Source organism: Glycine soja, chromosome 5, assembly GCF_004193775.1.
Source record: "Glycine soja cultivar W05 chromosome 5, ASM419377v2, whole genome shotgun sequence".
In the NCBI taxonomy this organism is placed as follows: Eukaryota; Viridiplantae; Streptophyta; class Magnoliopsida; order Fabales; family Fabaceae; genus Glycine; species Glycine soja.
Genome location: NC_041006.1, coordinates 6,378,206 through 6,401,779, shown reverse-complemented (window position 1 = coordinate 6,401,779; position 23,574 = coordinate 6,378,206). Strand labels below are relative to the sequence as shown.

The window sequence follows — 23,574 nt, the reverse complement described above, 5'->3', positions numbered from 1 at the left end:
ATTTCAGCAAATTTAGAACGTTGAAAGTTGAATTGGAATTTTTTTTCTCCTCCCTTCCTTTGCAATTCACTGCAGTTCAATATAATATTTTCTACTTCAATCTTTTTCTTCCTTAATTAGCTTCGATTTTACGATAGTGATGAAATTCAACATATTTGGGTACTTAGTAATAATATTTCGCTAATTCAACTTGTGCGTTTCCATCCTTGTTTCTGGTTTCCTTCTTTTTATTTATTTATTGGAGTTTGTGACTCCAGGTACTTTGATCAAACGCAACAAATTATCGGAATTCTCCATAAATCTCTTTATTTTACGCTTGTTTTGGTCAATTCTTTCTATGTTTTATTTGAATGGATTTATTTTATTTTATTTTTTCTTGGGGTCTACCCTATATGTAAAGAAACTTTATGGGTTAGCCCTTCTTCCTTTTTTGGTTGGTTTTAATTGATTTTTTTTTCTTGAAACAGAAGTAGCTAAAAGAAAGAAGAAACAATTTTTGCTCCAATGTTTGTATTTATATATAAATATAACATGTTACTGTGCAACTAAGTTCTAAACTTGTTCGTTGTTCAGGCTGTCTTGCTCAGAAAGCATCAGAAAAGAATTGAAATTGAGAGTCAATTCTCAATATTTAATATCAATTGAATTGTATTGAAGATTGTAATAACTCAAATTATATAATGCAGTGATAATATAATATTGAACAATTGATTATTAAAGAATAGGACTGTTTGAAAAAGCATGACAATAGAATTGAACCTGATATTAAACAACTGAAATTTAACTTTTAATATTTCTAAACACTTCTTTGTATACTACATTGGTAGTGGAATTCATGCTTTTCTGCTGATCATCATGAATCAGAATTTTTAATCCTTTTGCTGAGTTGACCCTTGACAATGCAACATATAATTGGCCATGAGTGAATACCGGTTTCGGCAAATAAAGTCCAACCATGGATAGTAATTGTCCCTGTGACTTGTTAATTGTCATTGCATAAGATAGCATAATCGGAAATTGTCTTCTTAATAGTTTAAACGGCCAGGGTGATTGTGAAGGGGACATTGACATTCTTGGAATATAAACAGCAAGGCCAATGTTTTTACCTGAGATAATTCCAGCTGCAATTACATGTTTTGCCATCTTTGTTACCACTAATCTAGTACCGTTACATAGACCTTGATTTTGGTTGAGGTTCCTTAACAACATTATAGGACTTCCAATTTTAAGTATGATAGAATGAGTTGGCAAACCGGATGTGTTCAATGAATTAAGGAATTCAGTAGTAATTGATTGGAAATACGAATCCTCACTGGTTTCTGATTTATCAACGGAATCAGAGCTTAGATATTCCATGTGGTCACCTATGATTTGCAAAATTACAATTTCATTGGTTATATTTTTGATTGAGCAAGAGTCAATTAAATAAGTAATGATATAATTACCTGGAATGAAGGATAGCACGTAATGATTGATTTGTTCTACCGTTTCATTTGTTGAAGCTAGTGTTGCCTTGGATTTAAAGAATTCAGGATTATTGTGGTGTTGATCTAAGTCTGGGAATGTTGATTTGACTATAGCACTGATTGGATCATCATATTGAGTAATGAGTAGATGAGCAGGAACTTGAATTGTAGCATAACCATCGTTTTCATCATTTATAATTCCATCTCCAATGTCTAGAATCCATTTAGCAAATGTGGCAGTTTCTTGTTCATCAACTGATTCTAGATTGTTGTGTAAGCGCATGTTTTTTGTCAAGGTCAATATTTCACATGAATCCCATAGATAGGATGAATTGATTGCTGCATTTACAATGTCTGAGCGGGTTCCTCTTGGAATGACTGGTAGTATTTGGCGAAAATCTCCACCAAATACTATAACTTTGCCTCCAATAAATATTTGATTTGAGTTTGATTTATTTGTGATAATATCTCTTAAACTTTGATCAAGCGCTTCAAAATAGAATTTGTGGGCCATTGGTGCTTCATCCCAAATTATTAGACTTGTCTGGTTCAATAATTCTGCTAATTCGGTGCCTTGATGGATATTACATGTTGAGTCTTCAAAAATTGGTACAGGAATTTTAAATCTGGAATGTGCAGTTCTGCCTCCTGGTAATAATAGAGAGGCTATTCCGCTAGAAGCAACAATAATCACAATTTGATTCTCTGCTCTCAATGAACTTGCTAATGTTCTCCATATGAATGTTTTTCCTGTGCCTCCAAATCCGTATAGGAAAAACATTCCACCTTCATTGTTGTTGACAGCTTGGATAATTCAGTGATAAATTGTTTTTTGTTCATCTGCATTGATAGGTAAGCTAATGTTATATTGAAATGAAGATTAATTTAGTTATTGATGGAAAGAATTAAGTGAGGGTAGATTTCCTGTTATTAATAGAATATTAAGAGCATCAATATAATTTATAATTCGCAATAACCATTTTTTGTAAGATGTTAACTGTCATTAATAGAATTTATAATATATGAATAGGTAGATTGCCTGTCATGGATGCAAAAAGATGCTCAAATTCTGATCTCATTGCATCATGGTTGTAGTCGAGTTCTGATAATACCAAGTTGTTTTGTAGGTAGGATGTGAGGTTGATATCCTCAGGATATGGCATTGTAGGATAGTCTTTTAGTGATCTTTGGTTTATGTGCAATAGTTGTTCAATTTCAATCAATGTCAAATTTCTAAGCGTATCATCATTGATCTGTACTTCTAAGAAAAAAAGCAAGTTGTTAGTCAATAAAAAATAAAAATCAAGTTGTTAGTGAATGATTCTGACCATTGTTGTGGAACATAAAAACTGTCACAGCCTACCTGAGTTGATTGTTGATTTAGTATATTGATATGCAATGTCATCAGCTAGTCAATGCCAACATTGATTCCAAACTTCTTCAGGTTTGCTCATGGCACCCGTTAATAGAATTAATACAAACAATTTCCCTAGATAATTAGTTGTGCCCCAGTCCTTGGCCTCTTTGATTGCCTCAACATATTCTCTGTCATCTTGTAGAAAGCCCATTGCAAAACATGCTTCTCTATATGTTGGATATTGGATATTCGCAACAGTCCTGATATCCTCAAATGAAGTAGGTCCTTTGCAGCTGCCAAGCATCATTCTTAAATAAAACAATTCTCCTGTGGTTGGTGGTACCCATATGAGTCTTCCAATGGTATATCCTTTTTTCTGGGTTGCCATGATCCGTTTCTTTTATTATATACAAACTTTGACACAAATTGTGAATAAGTTAGATTCCTAGCCTCATCAAAATGTTTATTAGTGTTCATCCAAGCTAGGAATTTTGAATCTGAAATAGTTGATTTTGATAGTACATCATCTATATCATCATGATATTCATAAAGAATGTTGTGTTGATCTGGAAGATGAAAATACAATCTCTCAACAGCAGGCTTTCTGCCGTGGATTGGAAAAGTAAATATTCTCCAAGCAGCTTCACAGGGAGAAATGTATCTGTGATATAGGTTGTTTAGTAAAAATAATAGTGAGAAAATAAATTATGCAAGTTAAGATGAAATTACCTGCAATCTAGATATTCTTTAAGTTCATCATTTTGAATATTTACATTTTGAGCTGCGTTATTGCTATCAGAAAACATAACAGCAGTCACCCTGTCATAGCCTTTGTTTATGTATTTAAATAAATATTTGATTGAAGTACTTTGATTACACCATTCAATATTTATATGTGCCTGATATTTTTTCAGTAATTTTGGATTGTAAGGTACTACATATATGTTATCAATGATAACACCATTCTTTGAAATTGAATGACCATTGTTTCTTCTACGATAGACTGGATAACCGTTTGAATCCAAAAGAGTCTGAGGCTGAAATTGTTTAGGATAAAAATGACTGCATTTGCCTTCTTTCATACATGGAGAGTTGGGTTGTAAAATTCCGCATGGGCCACGTATCATATGCTTCTCCACCAATCTGTAGAGTTCTGGGTCATCTTGATGGGAAGGTATTTCAGCTGATATTATCTGATCAATGTCAGTTGAAGATGGATATTTATTGTCTGGATGTAGAAATAGTAATAAATGCACGTGAGGGAGTCCTCGTTTTTGAAACTCTATAGTATGCATATTTGTGATCCACAAAAGATAAAGTTACGATGGTAAGTATAATTCTGTATTTCATATCTGTAAAAGTGTTGGTTAAATTGTAATATTTTAGCCATTAATATTTGTGTTATACAACAAAGAAAAATGGCCAAATGACCAAGTTATATTTGTATTTAAGTATAAAAATGATGGTCAACTTACATGCAACCACTTTTCCCAGTAATTGACCCTTTGTTAAGTCTAACAGCATGTGTTCATATTTTAATATGAAAATTCGTGATACAATATCTGGCCTGTCTGTTGGTTTGAGATTCAAAGGTAAAAGTAATCTACGAATTTCAAGCCAATTTGGATTACAGGTTAGAGTAAAAGATTTGGAAAACCAACATGACTGCATATTGTCATACCATCAAAGTAAAGTTGATCCATATAATGTGGGCTCCCAACAAACGTTGAGGGTAAGATGACTCTTTTTCCCTTGGTTAAGCCTTTAGCTGTTCCAGTATCCAATGAAGTTTGTAAGCTAGAATACTTATCAACTCTAAGCTTCTTTTGGTTGTTTCTGATATAGCTAAGTCTTTCAGATTCCACCATGGTATAACCTCCAACAATGAATTGTTGAAATAATTTTCGAGAATGCAATAAAATCTGTTCTTCATTTCACCTGGATTGAAGTCTATAAGCAAACCACTCTCTCATTGTCAGACGGTTTCGCTTTCTTTTTTTGCTGGATGAAGTACAACGGTGAAGTATGTCAGTTCTATATCTGTCTTCTCCATAAGGAAAGAGTAGAGGATACTGTAGTGGTAGATAACTAGGGTGAAGTTCATGGATTCTTTGTAATTCTCCATTTTGAGTTTCAACAATAATATCTCTTTTTGAGCCTGGATGAAAATCCCCAATAATAAGTGCATCAATTTCTGGAACATTAGGCATATTATATACACGACCATCTTTTCCCTGAGCAGCTATGAGTTGCAATTTGATATTATTGGCTTGATCACCTGCCAATCTATCTCTGGTCATTCTAAAACTTTTAGCATGAGAATTGTGTTGATCGAGCATGTGACTTAAAGCTGAAATAATATGATTATGAATTCCGGAATATTGACTGAAAAAACAATATTTAAAAATATTCATAATTGCACAAACTATTGTAAGTGAATGAATAATTTTCTCACTGACAGAAATAAAAGAACTTCTACCTCATGACATTAATTCTATTTTGCACTTCATTTTCTGTGTCAAAGATATATAGCTGTGCAAATTTGGGGTTTTTCCCAGGCATTGGTAATAGACTGCCTATTCTATGGCATGGTTGGCCCTGTATTCTGATTGCAAGAGGTCCTCTTGAATTATTAATTGTTTTATCTAGCTTAATTCTAGCAGAAGTAAAGGCAAACATCATGTTGTATGCTCGTAAGTTATGTTGATAATTTTTACTATCAATTGTATCATCATGAAATAGAAGTTGTTGGAGATATTGGGGTGGATTTTGTAATAATGGCAATTCAACTTTGTCATCTCCACAACATAAACTGAACCTTGGATTCTGACAATTCTTATTTTTTGATATTCTTTCACCATACCACATTTGTGCATTACAATATCTACATTGGATGAGTTGATCACCAAGATCAAAATATCCTGAAATTGTTCAAGATCATAGTACAATATCATGATAAGAATTTTGAATATTAATTTAAGAGCATGTACAGTAGCATCTGAAACTGGAAATTAGAATTATAATCATTACCTTCAGTGTTGATTACAGGCTGATTAGTTGGAGATTGACAATCCTCGAAGGGAGTCAATCCTCGAAGGGAGTCATAAAATTAGAGTCTGAACCTGCATAAATTAGAAATACATATAATAGCAATATTAGAAACATAGCAAAAAAAAGCACGAAACATTTTTTTTTTCAGTACCTTGTGTGGATTCAGAATTTTCACTTTCTGATGAATCAGAAACAATCACTAAAAAATAGAGAGGAAACAAAAGAAAATGTTATTAAGGCAGCTAAGTAAATTGATTTCTTGCAGAACATGCTGTATCAGATGTCTCACTATTATATTCTGAAGTGCAATTAACCGTTGGTTGTGAAGATGACTGAGCATGACCATGTCGCTTCTGCTGCATAATACATTTTCTGTTGATCATCGCTTTTGTAGAATCACATCTCTTTGCATGTTGAAAATGACTAAAGGCAGAATTGAGTTAGTTGTAAACTAAACAATAGATTTACATTCAAACAAAGATCCAAATGCTTGTTTTAAATGTGCAGAAACTGCAATAAAATTAGAAGATGGAAAAAATCGGACATGAAGGATTTCATTGCTTCTTGATTATAGGCTGACTATTAGTGGTGACATAAATTTGAAATACATATAATAGCAATGTTTGAACCATAGCAAAAAAGAGCATGAAACATTTTTTTTCAGTACCTTGTGTAGATTCAAAATCTTCACTTTCTGATGAATCAGACGCAATCACTAAAAAATAGAGGAAAAACAAAAGAAAATGTGATTAAGACAACTAAGTAAATTGATTTCTTGCAGAACATGCTATATGAGATGTCTCACTATTATATTCTGAAGTGCAGTTAACTCTTGGTTGTGAAGATGACTGAGCATGACCATGTCGCTTTTGCTGCATAATACGTTTTCTGTTGATCCTGGCTTTTGCATAATCAGATCTCTTTGCATGTTGATAGTTTTGCATGTTGATAATGACCAAAGGCAGAATTGAGTGAATTATAAACTAAACAATAGATTTATGTTCAAACGAAGAACCAAATGCTTATTTTAAATCTGCAGAAACTACAATAAAATTAGAAGATGGAATAAATCGGAGATGAGGCATTTCATTGGTTATGGATTATAGGCTGACTATTAGTGGTGGAATTTCCTGGATTAGATATGTTTGCATGTTGCTAATTCTGTATATTGAAAAACGGTAATGATAGAATTGACTGAATTGTAAGGTAAAGAGATGAGACCAAAGGTAGATGACATAGCAAAACTATGATGCAACATTAACAACTAGTAAAATTGGTAATATAGAAATCATGACACTTGGTTTCGGGAAAAAATGGGTTTTGGGACTGTTGCTAAGCTTGCAATGAAAGATATTGTCTTTTTAGGACTCTGGTGTCAATCTAGACACATAAACCAAGGCCATAATGGAAAATAGGTAAGGTAGAAATGATCATAGTCATTGGTGGAAATATTGACTTCTGTAACTGCTACTAAGCTTGCAATGGAAGACATTGTATATATATTGATGAATTTTGCATTCACTAACACAAATTTGTTTAATTTGTACGCTCAAATCTATTAGCTCATGTGTTCAACTTGAAATATGAAATTTCTATTTTACATCTTTTATTTGGCATTATGTAACCTTGTCCGGCACATCACAAATTTTTCTTTGATTTCTCTTGGTCATAGATTAGACCTGTTTTATATAGTTCTACTTTGCTGTAGTTAAAATCAAGATTACAGTTTCTTAAGCCATCAACGAAGTGAAAAATTGCAATTGAAATATCGAACACATGATTTTAGCAAAGCAGTGATAGCTAAAAAAATGGAGTGATAACATTCATGGCAAACACATTCCAAATGAGGAAATATGATGTCAGGATAAAAACTTTGATTAATTTAAAGAGCACCTCGATTGAGAAGGAAAATTGAAACTAAAAATTTAACACAATCCTCTGCATTCTATTTTTTTCTTAATCTGGTTTTTTTGTTGTTATTTTCTCGCAATTCAGATGGGAATGGAATTCATTAAGCAGTTAACCAAGAAACAGATTAAGAACGCGAGAATATCGAGTAACAACATGATCGCCAATGTAGCTAAAAATTTTCCTCCTTGGTTGTTTTTTAATATTTGATGTTATTTGAGCATCAATTTATCTCCTTCACTGTTTTTTTTATTTAGGCTAACTCCTCCATTAATTTGTTAGAACCATATAGACCATCAAAGGTATGATAAACAGCAGTTCAATTGTATCGAGGACAACCAAACAATGAATACTGGGAAAATCAATTGTTTTTAGTGTCATATTTAATATAAGAAAACTTGCAATACTATAGCACGAACACATAATATGGACACATCTCAATTTAGAACGTCTAAAAGCATGAATCCAAAAAAAGGGTTTTCAAATGTTCAAAGCATAAGCATACTGGGAAAAAACGCCAGGGGAATTGGCAAATGCAGTGATAACAAAAACTACATAATTGTCTGTCCAATATGACAATATTTTAATAGCACCGTGAAAACACAACAATAAGAATCTAGAATCAGCTAAATTGGCTCTTATGAGAATGTCTTGTTAATTTGTTAGACGATAGTTGGGCTGGGGAAATTTGCGAGCTTCCTAACTCATCATCAACTTCATCAGATGACATCCGCTTTTTGGGCGTTAAAGGCAATTCGGCAACCGGATCATGGTCAGCTGTGACAGACGGAGATTGTTGCATAAAGCATAAATTGGTAAATAAAAAACAATATAAGATATCGATGTTCATGACAGCAACATTAACTTACACATTCAGCATGCGTAGCATTATTGCAATCAACATTGGAAGGATCTATTTTTGGAACATGCATGCACCATATATAAGTTGATGATAGTCAAACTCATGAATCATATCATTATGACAACAACGGCTAAAATAGATATCAGAAAAGAACACCTCACTATCAGACATCATCTCAAGAACAACATTGATCAAATCTAGGTCATTTGAGTATCTAAGAACAACTGCATTTTTGAATTTTGATTGAATCCTGACCTTAAAAGCAAGCACATGACCCAAAAATTTGTCAAGTGCTTGAGGGGAAGCATTCAAATCAAGATCACCATCCTGCCAGAAACAACACAAATCCACCAGCTACCAGTTACAATTCAAAGAACAAAATATAATACATAAGATGAGAAGCAACATATGATAAGGCATGAACATACTTCAATCTTGACCCTATTCACATCATCAGCTGTCTCACCAATCAATTCAACACATTCACGATCCCAGAGCAAAAACTTGCTACTCTCATTGTTTTGGGTAACCATGATTTCAACTCTATACCTACCAATTTAGATGCTAGTCAAATACAAAATGCTGAATAAAACATGCTAATGGACTAAAACTCCAATTACCTCAGAACAGGTTGATCATTATCCTTGCCACATCCGCATGTGAATGGTCCTGTTTGGATGTCAGTTCTCCTATGACATTGAACACAAGCTGGATAACATCATGAATGGTTATCCATGACTATTTTGCTAATAGTCCCCACTGTAACACAAACAACGTCCTTTTAAAAAACCATAACAATCAAATTGTCAACAATAAAATGCCATTGTTAGACACATTAGCTATAATATATGAATGCAAACAAATCTAGGCAAATTCGACTTCCAATTGCAATGAATATAAAATAAACACATATAACAGGTCCACCTCAGAAATGCCATTGATTTCAAAAATAGTTTTGATTTCAGCTTTTGAAAGAAACGAATCCTTTGATGATAGCTGGCTTCCCCCTGAAACTTGTGAACTTGCTTGATCGCCAGGTATTAAAACTGGACTCACCTCAACACCTAAATCTAAAAGCCTAAGGCAATCGAATCAATAGAATAAAGCAACAGAAAACAGTCAAGACGATTGACACATGAATTTAACAGCCACAAAGCAAAGATGATAAGCAAAATACCTCTCTTTAAATTCCTGAATTTCCAATATAGGATCATTAATCAATAGTTTTGATGCCTTGAAAGAATTGCTCACTGAAGCTGGATAACTTCCTGTAAATGCCAAGAACAGCAACGACAAAACTCATCGGTTGAGTATCCAAATCAGTAAATAGAATATCATACTTACCCTGCGCATCTTTTATTCTGGCATGTGTCAATATAATAACCATCGGCCCATCATCCCCATGTTCATTCAAATAGGATAGGAACTGAATACAGTAATTCTCCCAAAGTGTGCAAGACAAAATTTCACCACTACACCAAAAAATCAACATTACATCTATCACCTCATAAGGATAAAATAGACATAAGCACCATGCAAAATGACAAATAAAATCATCGACAATATAAACTCTAAATAACCAAATATACATAGGAGATAGCAAAAATTGTGATTAACCATAACCTCAAATCCTTAATTCTAAAAACAACCCTGGTATTTTTTGATGAAACATGCCGAAAGACCACCTGATCAACGACCCCAATAATATCTTAAACCACCAGAAATGAAAACAGGTCATTGAAAAAAACCCAAAGAAGTTATGATCAAAATGAAAACACAAATTGTGACTGTACTCACCAACCAACAGACCAGACACAAAATTGCCAGCAACAACATTTGCAAATTCACAGGCAGTTCATGCAAATCAGTTTCTCTAACAACCGTCACTCCAATAAAAAACAAACTTGTACTTATGTTCGCACACTCTAAATTGACCATCATTCTTGACAACTTTGAAATTATGCATAACATAAGTGCAATTCTCTTTCAAATCAACCTTCCAAGACTTGAGGTGGTCCGATTTACAAATATCATGAATTTGATCACCCTGAAATATGAAAACTATATAATCAATAAATGATATGAACAACAATTCAACAATCAAATAGAGAGCACAAAATATACCTCAGAATCAACAAAAACCTTTTCCGCTTGCTCAGACTTGTTGGGAGTCCCAACGAACCACAGATCAGTGATTCTAACAACAAGCTTAAGCGTCTCTTTTGATCCATCAATAGACCTAATCTTGTCAGGAATCCTCGCCATAAAATTACATAGACCTGCCAATTCTAAATGAAAAATGTAATAAATCCAAAATGATGCAAATGCTATGTAAAGAATGATGGTCAATTTAGAATAGAAAATTATGCTAACAAAAAATAGAATAACAACACAGACTTAAATGACACATGCAATAATATTTCAATCAATGAAAAAATATCATAAAAACTATGATACTATTCGTTGAACTACTAAGGCAATACATGCAACAACCTGAACCAAAAAAGAAAAGCCAAATCAGCAAATAGCAGAGAAGCAGAAACAAAAATTATATCTCCGAACAAATAATATTGCAACCATCAACAAACAAATAGAAGGGCCGAAAACAAACACAACAAAGTTTAACTTTTGAAAAACAGAATGCCAACCCATCCTTAAACCACACATGCAATAAGATTTCCATCAATGCCAACATACCACAAAAAGTATTAGACTATCAATTAATCTAGTCAGCCAATACATGCAACAACCTCAACTCAAAAACAAAATAGGCAAGTCAGCAAACAGCAGAAAAGCAAAGCCGAAATACTACATCTCTAAAACAATAATATGGTTAATCAAAAACCATGCAAATGCAATCCAACCATCGAAATCAGTGAAAAGAGACTAAAAACAAAATACCCAACTCAGCAAACATAAAAAACAGAACCAAACAATTATAGTTCTAAAGGAATAATATGATCAATCCAAAACCATGCAAATGCAATCCAATGAACAACAGACAAATGGAAGCCAAAAAAAAGAAAACCAAGAGTTTGTAAATAATAAAAAACAGAACAGAACACGTGCTAAAGGAACATAAACATGCAGAAACCAAAATCACCAAACAACAAAAACCTGACAAAATCACACATGCACAACAGACAAACAATAATATGGTTAATCAAAAAACACACATGCACAGCAGACGAACAATGATATGATTAATCAAAAACCATGTAAATACAATCCAACCATCGAAGCCAGTGAAAAGAGACAAAAAACAAAATAGTCAACTCAGCAAAAAGCAAAAAAACAGAACCAAACAATTATTATAGCTCTAAAGGAATAATATGATCACTCAAAAACCATGTAAATGCAATCCAAAAAACAACTACAAATGCAAGCCAACGAAAAGAAAAGCAAGAATTTGTGAACAATAAAGAATAGAACAGAACACGTGCTAGAAGAACATAAACATGCACAGACCAAAACCATCAAACAACAAAAAACTGACTCGAACCTTCAACCACAGAAGAACGGAAATCACGAACTGGAAACCACAGCCTCACGCCAAAATGCTAAACAACAGAACAGGTATATTGAAGACGGAAGCCAACTAAAAACAAATGAAAAAAGTGAAACAAATGCAGATCCAGCATAAATTAGCAGCTTGGAACTTGCTAGTGAAAAGGACTCAAAAACGCTAGAAAAGAAGCCACGTACACCACCAACCACCAAAACTGGAAACGACAATCTAATCACTCAACAACACACCAAGCTACGTGGCTTAACACCATAACCATATAACCATAAAATAACACTTGGCAGCAAGGTGGCAGAAAACCAACCCAACCTAGAAGGGCATAAATGACCAAAAAATAAAAAATTGGACAGGTGTCAAGCTCTCAGCTATGGGTATTTTGACCAAAAAACCAAAAAATTGGACAGCTGTCAAACTCTCAACCATGGGTATTTTAGTATTTTCCACATACTTCAATTTTAGTATATAGATATTTATTGATATATACACCAAACTTCATTAATTGTTTGTTTGCCGTCACAATGATACCCGAAGCATATGTAATAATTATACTTTTTTAAGTTTTTTTTTTAATTGGCAGTGGTTTCAACAATTTTTGGAATTCAAGGCTAATCCATTTTATATTGTTGGAGGAGAGTCTTATGCTGGAGTTTAATTTTTATTTTTTTAAAAAAAAAACACATTTTAAAACGGTTCTCTAAAAAATCGTCTTAGAATGTTTATATTATAAGATGATTTTTTAAAAATCGTCTTAGAATCCTTTATATATTTTTAATTTTTTTTAACAAAAAATATATTCTAGCTAAGACGATTTTTTAAAGAACCGTCTTAGAAAATATATCATTCTAAGATGATTTTTAGCTAAAAACTGTCTTTAAAAAATATCATTTTTTAAGACGATTGTTTATTGAACTATTGTAGAAAGTGAAAACTTTCTACGACATCTCCTACAATAACGATTAATAACCGATGTATAATGCATATTTTAATCAATGTAGAAAGTCTCTTTTATAGTAGTGATCGAAGCTTTTTATGTATCCCATAAAAAACTATCATGGATCGAAACTTTTTCTTCCATCTCTAAACTATAACTTACACACCTTCTAAGTTCTAAAGATACTGACACGGAAGCTGCATATGGCATATGCTCCATGATAGATATCAATCTCATTAAATCATGAATCAGTAAACTCATAGAGAAATTAAACATTTTTTATTTTATAGCGAGAATGTGCACTTCTTCTTTTTTCCCCTTTTTCTTCAATACCCAATCGAACAAATATAAAAGAAATATTTCATTTCATTATTTTATCATTCGAAATAGTTTGCTGATAAAAAAAATTATCATTCCAACTAAGTTTAAATTTTACTTTAATTGAAAATTGCCTCGGTTTCTATCTTCTCTATTTGTTTCATTTTTATTTTTTTTCCTTCCCATTTCAATTCCTATTCAAACATAGATGTCTCTTAGAAATGTGGTCATTTGCCGATTGCCATATGCCGGCGTCACTATCAATTTGATTAACAACTTCAAACACTTTTATTTTATTCATATTACATGTAATTTTAGAGGGGGAATTAGATGAATATTCCCCATTATTCCAACCCTTTAGAAAATAGAAACATGACCAATAACATTGACACTAATTACAAACAGAGTAATACTAGAGCTTATTTGTAATCTCTTGTTGGGATCCCATGCAGATTGCATTTTTCTTTCTATTAAAACTGAACCTTGGTGTCATAAGTAGCTCCAGGCTTCCAATTAGCAGGGATTTTCGCCAGCTTCCAAGAACCCGCTTTAAACCTCAAGAGGATTTCACCACTTGGTGGGTTAGCAAAGTCAAACACTGCCCCATAGGACCTGCGTAGTGGTTCCCATCGTTGTTGACTCTTCTGCACAACATTTCAATAACCAAATTCAATGCAACTAAACAAGGAGACAAATAAATGAATAATTGAACGAAAACGCTCTCAAGTAAAATAAAACAAACTTATCTATAAGTAAATTAAGCCAACATATACATAACAAAGTTGCAAGTTTCTATCTAATAATTTAGAAATTGTTACGTTGAAAATTGATGCATGAGCCCAGCAAGATACTACTCTTGTCCCATTTATAAGAAATAAGTTATACGTATATCATTGATTATTTCTTACAAAAAGAACCGGAGATAGTAACCAGGGTGTCTTATTTTTACATACCTGCCACATTTCAACATCAGTGAGGTCGTATTTTCCGTTTACAAAGAGAATGACAACAGCGAAGTAACCAGGGTTGCTGCTAGTTTCCTGGACATGAAACAAGACATTGCCGGTGTATTTACAGGGAACCCTTTTGAATTCAATATCCACTGTGCCTTTTTTCTTAATCTCTTCAGATGCTATTTTATTCACTCCCAATTTTGAGAAGGCACGTGGGCTCATGATGAAGTCTGTTCCGTCTCCCTGACCATAGTCTGTTACCACTAGGGTTACTCCATTCACATCGCACAATTTTGGTATTTTGCACCTTACCTGAATCACCATCATCATCATTTTTTTTTATAAATTAATTAATTATTAATACATAATTAGTGCAAATTACTTGCAATGTGCATAAATATTTTGTTTCGATTGGCAAATTTTGTGATCTACACCACAAATATCTTTTAATGGGAAACAATCTTGATCGATACAATAATAAATGTGATACATGTAATTAATTAATTAGTAATGATATAAGAATTATTATTTATTTTAAATATTTCATAAAAAATCTTTTTTTTTTCTATCATATCATAATCCTATTATATCTATTTTTTTCTCTTTCTCTTTCTCTAGGTGTTAAATAGGTTTTTGGATCATCAAACATTTTCCTAAATAGTACAAAAATTGTTGAAAAGAATTAAAGGAAAGAAAAGTAGGTACCTGATAACATGTACCACAGCCAGCTCCATTCCTCCACAGCCCAGACACCCCAGTGACTCTTCCACCATACCCATCCATCAAGCGTCCAAATTCGCCATAGCCACAAGCTCCCGCTGAAATATATATAAATAATAGCAATTTGTTATGTGATACTGCACATTTTACTTCTAATAAAAAGCATTCTAAATGAAAAAGCCTGCATCTTTAAAGTAAACTTATTTAGTTTCAATTTTCAAAACAAGCACATACTTGGAGTCCCGTAGCCATCAGGGGTACCATAATAGGTTGCTCTTGATTTGGTGAAATATTCCTGGCAGTTACACAGTGCAGGGAACAGCAATATCACACAAACAAGCCCAAGTTGTGGCCTAAAACTGAGTTCCATGGCAAATTATATGCCGCAAAACGCAAAGTTAGGAAGTAATTACGATCGGGATAGTGAACAATGAGATAAAGAGAAGGCTTTATGAGATTGGATTGGAAGCATAGATTTGGAGTAGTATTTATAATGCAGCCTTTGGTCTTACTACACACGCATACCGCCGGTGGTATATACTATATAGTCCTATTTCCTTTGTTTTGGTATGGGTTTCTTTTCTAAAGTTGAATATTTCGTTCGGGTTCTGTGAACTGTGAACTGATTTTGAATAGTAAAGTCTACCGGTTTAAAACATTTTTGGATAAACACGCAAGATCAGCAGAACCCTTTTATGCGTTTGGTGCATAATTTAGAATTAATCCAACTTGATCCAAAAAAAAAAAAAAAAACACTTTACGCAGGTCCTATATATGTAAACTTCTAATCTAACTTGATTATTAATTTAATCTGCCTTTATATATATGTAATTAAGTTGTATGACAATAATTCCAAGTATCACGACACACAAAGTCGCACGGTGGGTGGGAGTGGGAAACAACATCGAATTTATACAGTCTTTTAAAAAATTAAATTACAAATAAAAAATAAAAAGAAAAAATATCAAATTTGTAGAATAATGCTTAGACTTTAATTGCAAAATGAAAAAAAAAATTATTATATGATGTGGCAATTGGCAAAGAAAGACCGTCACATGTCATTAAAAGAATGAATGAGGACACCGCGGTGAGTTATTTACAATCTACATCAAAGTAATACCCACTATTAACTGGGTTAAAAGAAAACGAAAATATGAGGATGGAAAGTAATTTTTTCATATTAATAATTAATTCTTCAAATATATTTATAGTCAATAATATTAAAATGAAATATTCTTATCATGAATACTGATTATACAAAATAAAATATAGTTAATACTAATAGTGTAATTCTTCAAATATGTACATACGATTAAAAATAAATTTAACTTGGTAATTATATTTACATGAGAAGGGATATGAAAGATACTTCAAGAGTAATTTTAAAATAATTATCCATCATTCTTATTTTTTTTTAATCTAATTGTTCTAAGTAACTTACATTTAGTCATTATATTAAACAAATGAAAGATAAAGATTGAAAGTATCTTCCTCAGAGTTATTCTTTGAGTAACTTTTTTTAATTTTGAAAGGCAAAGCCAAGAAGAGTTGCATGTGAGTGTGGCAGCCAAGCAAAACTTGATCTCTCTTCTATTTATATAACTTAAATCAAATAGTTATAAAAAAAATATCTTCAATTAAATATATTTTTAACAAAAAGTATAAATTTTATGATAATTTTATAAATATATAAGATATAAAACTGTAAACATGAGCGATATCGTGAATTTATATATAAAATATATTTATATATAAGTTTATTTTGAATTGAATCTATATTTAAAATCAAATAAGAAATCTGATTCAATCCCATAAATTTTCAGATTTTTTAGATTTTAATTTTTTGGATTAATCTTTTTGGTTTTATTGAACTGGATCAATTTATAAATATCCCAAAATATGTGTTTACATTATAATATATTTATATATAAGGTCTTATCTATTATTTTGTTCCATGCACGTATAAAAAATTAAGCTTCATTAAAAAACCATGAGCACCCGTAGAATTAGTATTCTCGTCTGATATTAGTTCGGTAGTCGAATTGATTATGTTATATATGGTTAATACATAATTAGTAGTGACCCTATTATCATGATTTTATCCAATTGGAAAGTCTACCTCGTCATTCTAACAAAACTAAATGCTTAGATATGCCAACACATAGCTCAACATTTAGTGTATAATTCCCTCTTTAATTTCTTATCGTACAAGGTACCGGCAGATGATTGCGGTCAAAATTTACATGACTAGAGAACATCATGGTATAGATAGAGGGAGTATATATGTGCACTATCGCATAAGTACATAGAAGTTAGAAAATAGATTTAAAAAAATCAATCAAAGTTGCATATATTCAAACTTAAAATATATATGCCCAAATTTCCAAATTATATATTAAACGCAAAATGGTGTTCAAATCATGTGTGCTTATCCAAAATTGTTTTCATCCGAAGCTAGATTCTACTGCTCAAAATCAGTGAACGGTTCACGGAACGCGAAATATATAACTCGTAATAAAAACATCTAGTAAAAAATATTGGAAATATGACTATACCGCCACTGTTATGTCATGTGGAGAGTTTCTACGATGTCCCTAATAATATAAGGGAGTTTTGATATTATTAATTTTTTTAATTAATCAAATTATATTTTTTATTAATTTTTATTATTATTATTTTTTTCATATTAATCCTCTATTTTTTTTTAAATTGTAAATTTTCTTAATTAAAAAAATATGATTAAAGATAACTTTGGAATCCTAATATCTTTTAATTATTTTTAATATTTTTATAAAAAAATCTTTTAAGATTTAGGGTTTAAAATTTTCTTATTATTATTTCTTAAGCATAGATCATATGCGTACCTAGCAAAGACTGCGGCTGAAATATAAATATATGACTCTGTATCTCTACTTTTCCTATCTCTCATAAAGCCTTTTTCTCATTTTCTTATACTTTTGCCTTGTAGCATTGGCCACTTAATTATAATTTAGGCATATGGAACTCAGTTTTAAGCACCAACTTGGGCTAGTTTGTGTCATATTGTTCTTCCCTGCACTGTGTAACTGTCAGGAATATATTGGCCCTGTTGATGATTACTGGAATCCAAGTATGTGAGCCCCCTCTTTAGCCATCTATCTATCAATCTATATTCCTGTAGTTGTTTGTACCAGGCTTAATTACATTTGTCTGCAGGCTAGGAATTAGGATGTGTGGCCATGTTTTGGGAAGGGGGAGCAAATTCACATCCATTCACTAATGGCTATTATATTTTGAGACTATTTTCCCTTAACTTCTTTCATAAACATTTGAGAAATTTAGTCCCTCACTTGGAATCTCATATCCACTAGTGATATTACAATCAAATTAATTATACTTCTATGTAACACTCATTTTATAAGTTGATTTTGTGATATTGAATTAGTCTCAAACCCAAATATTTTAAGATGTGGCGTGCTTCATAGAAACAAAGTGCTCACCGTGACAGTTAATCACACATAACAAATATTTATTATATTTTAGTTGGAGCTTGTGGGTTCGGCGAATATGGAAAGACGGTGAATAATGGCATTGTCGCAGCAGTGTCTGAGCCGCTATGGAGGGATGGAGCTGGCTGTGGTACATGCTATCAGGTACACACTTTTCTTTCCTTAATTTCTCCTACCTCTCTTTTTTTTATGTGTTTTAAGATAATGATGTAAAAATTAAGAAATGCCATAATTTTTTTTATTTTAATAAAATAATGGTGGAGGTTTACTACACAGTGAATGAATGCACATGTAAATTAATTAAGAAATTAAAAAAATATATTTATTATATAAATTATAAGAGATAAAAAAAATTATGAATAATATAATTTTTTACCTCCTAATAAAAATATTTTTTTAAATTCTTTAGTCAATATCTTAGGATTTTAATTAACATTTACCATAATAAAAATTCTGCAAAAATCTGACAGTTAATTAGAAAAAACGGAGGAAGTATTCAATAGTATCAATATTTCTAATAATTTATTTTGATATAGGTCCATGTTTCTAATGATGGCTTGGTGAGAATTATGTATTTTAATTTATCAAATATATATAATATAATTAATGATAATGATGATGAATTAGGTATGCTGCAAACTGCAATGCTGCGATGAGAAGGGAGTATACGTGGTAGTAAGTGATGCACAGGGAGACAGAAGAAACTCCAGCTTGACCTTGAGCCCTGGAGCCTTGTCAATATTAGTACACAACAAACCTGGATGTGCAAATCGGATCAAACATGACATGGGCGATATTGTAATCAAAAGGGTGCCCTGTAGATACCCTGGCAACATCAAGCTCCGTGTCCAGGAGAGCAGCAAAAACCCAGGCTACTTTGCAGTTGTCATTCTCGACGTAAATGGAATACGCGACATCACTGCAGTTGAGATGTGGCTGGTATATAAACATAGTTTAACTCTTCATTATCTTTAATATTTCATTCATATTTTTTTCTCTTATCGGTCACATCAATAGCATATTATCATCTAACGTTGCACCTATCTTTTTCTTACGGATAAATAATCAAATTTATTTATGAAGGTGTCACATGTTAATAAATTAATTTTTTAAAAATAAAATTTTTTAATTTAATCTTTTTTAATATGTAAAAATATTAGATAAATTATTTCTGGATGTCAAAATCTTTAAAAAAACATAATTTATTATGAAAATATCTTTAAACATTATAACTTAATCACTAAATGATCTTATAAATTTAATTACTAAATTAATTTATCACACTTTTATATTTAAAAATTAAATTTATATTTTTTTATCTTTTATCAACTGATTTCTTAGCGCATCACTAAAACCAATTACTCTCCTTTTTTTTTTCTCACTACGTGCTAGAATAGAATTTGGAGTCTGAGCGTGTCTAAGTATACTTTTCCTAAGCATTATGTATATTTGATTGACCTCATAGTCATACCTGCAATTTTTAACGTAACAATTTCTAAATTTCTGAATTATTAGATTGAAATAGCAATTTCGGTATGTATATATATTGGCTATATTTACAGATTCGTTTATTAAATTTTACTTGATAGTTCAAGTTCAATATTACTTGTCTCCTTGTTTAGTTGCATTGAATTTGGTTATTGGAATGTTGTGCAGAAGAGTCAACAAAGATGGGAACCACTGCGCAGGTCCTATGGGGCAGTGTTTGACTTTGCTAACCCACCCAGTGGTGAAATCCTCTTGAGGTTTAAAGCGGGCTTTTGGAAGCAGGCGAAAATCCCTGCTAATTGGAAGCCTGGAGCAACTTATGACACCAAAGTTCAGATCCCAGGAACATATTACAAATAATAATTACAGATGTGTATGTATTCTAATAATAATTATTTATGAAAAATACGCATGCACTTTCAGACCCGATGAAACTATTACAAATAATAAGTACTTGTATTAATTCTGTTAATTTGTTTGTTATCAGTACTCGATGTTGTTGTAATGCACTTCTGTCAAATTAATGGACTAGAATAATGGGGTTCATGTACTTACATAGTTTCCATCTAAGACTGCATGGAATATGAATATGAATAAAATACATATGCCTTGATGTTGTTAAATTTAAATTGATATATTTGCATATGGAAATCCGCAAATTACGTACTGTACTTATAAGCCTCATTTCATATTGAATGTCATGATTTATATTCAGTCAAGTGTAATTAACAGAAACAATTTATATAGAGACGGACCCTTTCTATCTCTAAAAGAAAGTTTTTCCGTCTTTGAATTAGTTTCATCGTTTTTGTGCATCTTTTATTTTTCTGAGATGGAATATTATTTTCGGTGTATGTTTAGATACGAAATTATTTGGTCTCTGTTTTTTAAAAAGATAGTCTCTAAAACCTGATATAAAATACATCTCTAATCGAGACTAGTTTATTCTGTCTATAAACAATATTGCTTCGTCTCTGAGTGTAAGAAAAAAAAAGCTTTAGCTTGCATATTATTTTGTTTGCTTCAATAATGGGATCATATAAATTCATCTTTTTATATCACACTCTTTGTTTCTAGGGCCAAGATTTGTGCTTCATCTTTTTAGTATAAAACAAAGATGGACATTGAACCAAAAAAATAATGACAAATATTTCCGTCTCTAGATGTGGTAATTGAAATACATATTTTTTTGTTACATCTCTAGTTACTAAGCTCTGTCTCTATTATTGCCTATCACATAAAATGATCTGTCTCTATATTCTATCTTTATAGCTATCATTGATTGTTAGTGTTTGTATACTATTATAATAAGTTGTGTATTAGTTACATTAAGTTTAAATTTGTTATATTATTATAATTTTAATGTATTTTTATATTTTTTTAAAATTTTATAAAAATATATATGTTAATAGTTATGTATACAAATATATATATATATATATATATATATATGCTAATATGTTTTTCTTAAAAATTCCTTCAATCAAAAGATCCAAATATCTTTTGGGTTCACATTTTTCTTATCACTATTTGTGTTTGTCGTTCGTGGATTTGAAGGTATAGAATGCAGTGCCTAGACCTTATGTAAAAAGGGCACGAGCTCAAGCAGTTGCGTTGTGAATTTCCAGTAACAAAGTAACATTTTATAATTGCAAGTTGTTTGGATTCCAAGACCTAGTGTGCAACGAAAGGAATAAACATTTTTTCAAAGATAGTTCATTATATTTTTGGAAGTAGGAAGTGACTATCTGTAGCATATCAATTTTCTTGAACTGTAATGTTTGTATATTTTAATTAATTTTGCGATACATTAAATGTAATATTAATAAGTATTGGGGATTTTTTTATGATGCTCATGAGCACTGAACTAAGAACTCTTGGCGACACCGTGATCACAATTATAGTGGCACAAGTAAAAAAAAGTGAGACAGAGGATACTGTTCATTTGTACATCATGACTTTAGTGAAATTGGGATTGACACTAGCACTATTAGAATAAAGACTTTCAGCATCAGTTCTAAAAACATTTGATGACAATTTCAAAATCGTCGTAAAAAGTATTCATTTTTCACGCCAATTTTTCAATAGTCTTAGATTTGACGGATTCTAAGACGATTCAAAAATCATCTTAGAATCTATCAAATTTAAGACGGTTTTCGTTGAACACCATCTTAAATTTGATGGCTTCTATCAAATCTTGATATTCTAAGATAATTTTCAATGAAAATCGATGTTTTTTTTTTTAAATATTTATTTTATTTTTCCTCTAACCAAACCTGTAATTTCTGTGTAACAAACCCAAACAAAATTATAGGATAATAAAGTTTACAATCATACAAACATATTTATAGAAAGGAATTTAATAGTATAATTCATGTATTTATAATAGAATTGAATCGGAAGTTATACCTAGATCATATAGAAAATATATATCCAATTATCACTACTAATAACTAGTAAAGCATACAATTCTTTCATATTGTAGCAAGAAAGAACAAGCAAAAGAGGTAGACATTCTCCCTGCTTTTCTCTCACTCATCACTCTCCCCTAGAAACATCCAAGTTAAAACTCAGCTAATGGCTTTGGAAGAAAATCCTAACAAGGATATGCCTTCTCAGTTGATACTAAAAGATCTGGGTGCATATCATATAGCTAAACATTATATAAAATTCACCACAATAGAAATAAGGACAATGAAAATATTGACTAGGAAAAAAGAGAATACAATAAACAATGAAAATATCAAGAACCTAATCAAGAAAAGGAACAACAATAACATGACATTATAAATCTACTAACAGAATGGTCATGGACTATAAGCAGTAGGAGAAATTTTAGTACAAGAATGGCAAGCATACCACTATGATATGAGACGGTTATAGAGGACCTAATTCAGTAAGGGCATTTGTGAAGCCGAAATCCCCTAAGCATGCACCTATAAAATATATGCTTAGAAAAATGCTTAGAAACTCTTCACCTTTAAGAATACCAAGCAGAACAAGTACCAAGCACATTAGAAAATGCAAATACCAGGCACGTTAGAAAATGCTTAGAAACTCTTCACCTTTAAGAATACTAGAAGACTATAAATCATCAATCCTGTCCTTGCCATTCCAGCCTAAATGGGAAGGGCAATTGTGGTCATCAAATGGGAAGCTAGCCACCTAAATGAAGAAATTGCATATTTTAGATGCAAGAATGAAAGAAGTTGTTCAAACAAAGTCCATGAAAATAATAATACACTTAAAAGTCCACTAACTAATTTCTATTACATTTTTTTTCTATGTAAATCTTGAATTAGCACATGAGTGAATAATCCATCAATGCTTAACGATGAAAAGTTGAACAAAAAAAAAATGAAAAGGTATGCATGGATTCAAAGTGTGGTATTATTAGGGTTAGGAACCTCTCTAAAATGGTAGACATCGTTGTTGGGGTCGAAGTCCCAACCCTGTGTGAACACGAAGCTCTTTCTCTCAATGACGGCGATGTTTTCATTACCGAC

At 31.7% G+C, this 23,574-nt stretch overlaps 2 protein-coding genes and 1 pseudogene across 2 annotated transcripts; 1 reads left to right on the top strand and 2 right to left on the bottom strand.

The window, feature by feature from the left end:
• Positions 1–780: 780 nt before the first annotated feature.
• On the bottom strand, positions 781–10,031 carry LOC114413837 (annotated as a pseudogene).
• A 3,610-nt stretch (positions 10,032–13,641) lies between these two features.
• Positions 13,642–15,579, bottom strand: LOC114412218 (expansin-like B1). The gene is made up of 4 exons (XM_028376030.1): positions 15,327–15,579; positions 15,078–15,190; positions 14,373–14,684; positions 13,642–14,063 (listed from the first exon to the last, which is right to left on the bottom strand). The coding sequence occupies exons 1-4, from the start codon at positions 15,460–15,462 to the stop codon at positions 13,890–13,892; spliced, it is 735 nt and encodes a 244-aa protein (XP_028231831.1). The 5' UTR covers positions 15,463–15,579; the 3' UTR covers positions 13,642–13,889.
• Positions 15,580–18,026: 2,447 nt separating this feature from the next.
• LOC114411512 (expansin-like B1) lies at positions 18,027–20,572 on the top strand. The gene is made up of 4 exons (XM_028375167.1): positions 18,027–18,201; positions 18,615–18,724; positions 19,208–19,519; positions 20,237–20,572. The coding sequence occupies exons 1-4, from the start codon at positions 18,090–18,092 to the stop codon at positions 20,426–20,428; spliced, it is 726 nt and encodes a 241-aa protein (XP_028230968.1). The 5' UTR covers positions 18,027–18,089; the 3' UTR covers positions 20,429–20,572.
• Positions 20,573–23,574: the final 3,002 nt, after the last annotated feature.

Coding starts and splice junctions, on each gene's coding strand:
- LOC114412218 (XM_028376030.1), bottom strand. CDS start 15,462: ATGGAACTCAGTTTTAGGCCACAACTTGGGCTTGTTTGTGTGATATTG. Junction 15,191..15,326: donor TGATGGCTACGGGACTCCAA/GTATGTGCTTGT, acceptor TATATATTTCAG/CGGGAGCTTGTGGCTATGGC. Junction 14,064..14,372: donor CTGATGTTGAAATGTGGCAG/GTATGTAAAAAT, acceptor AATGTTGTGCAG/AAGAGTCAACAACGATGGGA.
- LOC114411512 (XM_028375167.1), top strand. CDS start 18,090: ATGGAACTCAGTTTTAAGCACCAACTTGGGCTAGTTTGTGTCATATTG. Junction 18,725..19,207: donor GCTGTGGTACATGCTATCAG/GTACACACTTTT, acceptor ATGATGAATTAG/GTATGCTGCAAACTGCAATG. Junction 19,520..20,236: donor CTGCAGTTGAGATGTGGCTG/GTATATAAACAT, acceptor AATGTTGTGCAG/AAGAGTCAACAAAGATGGGA.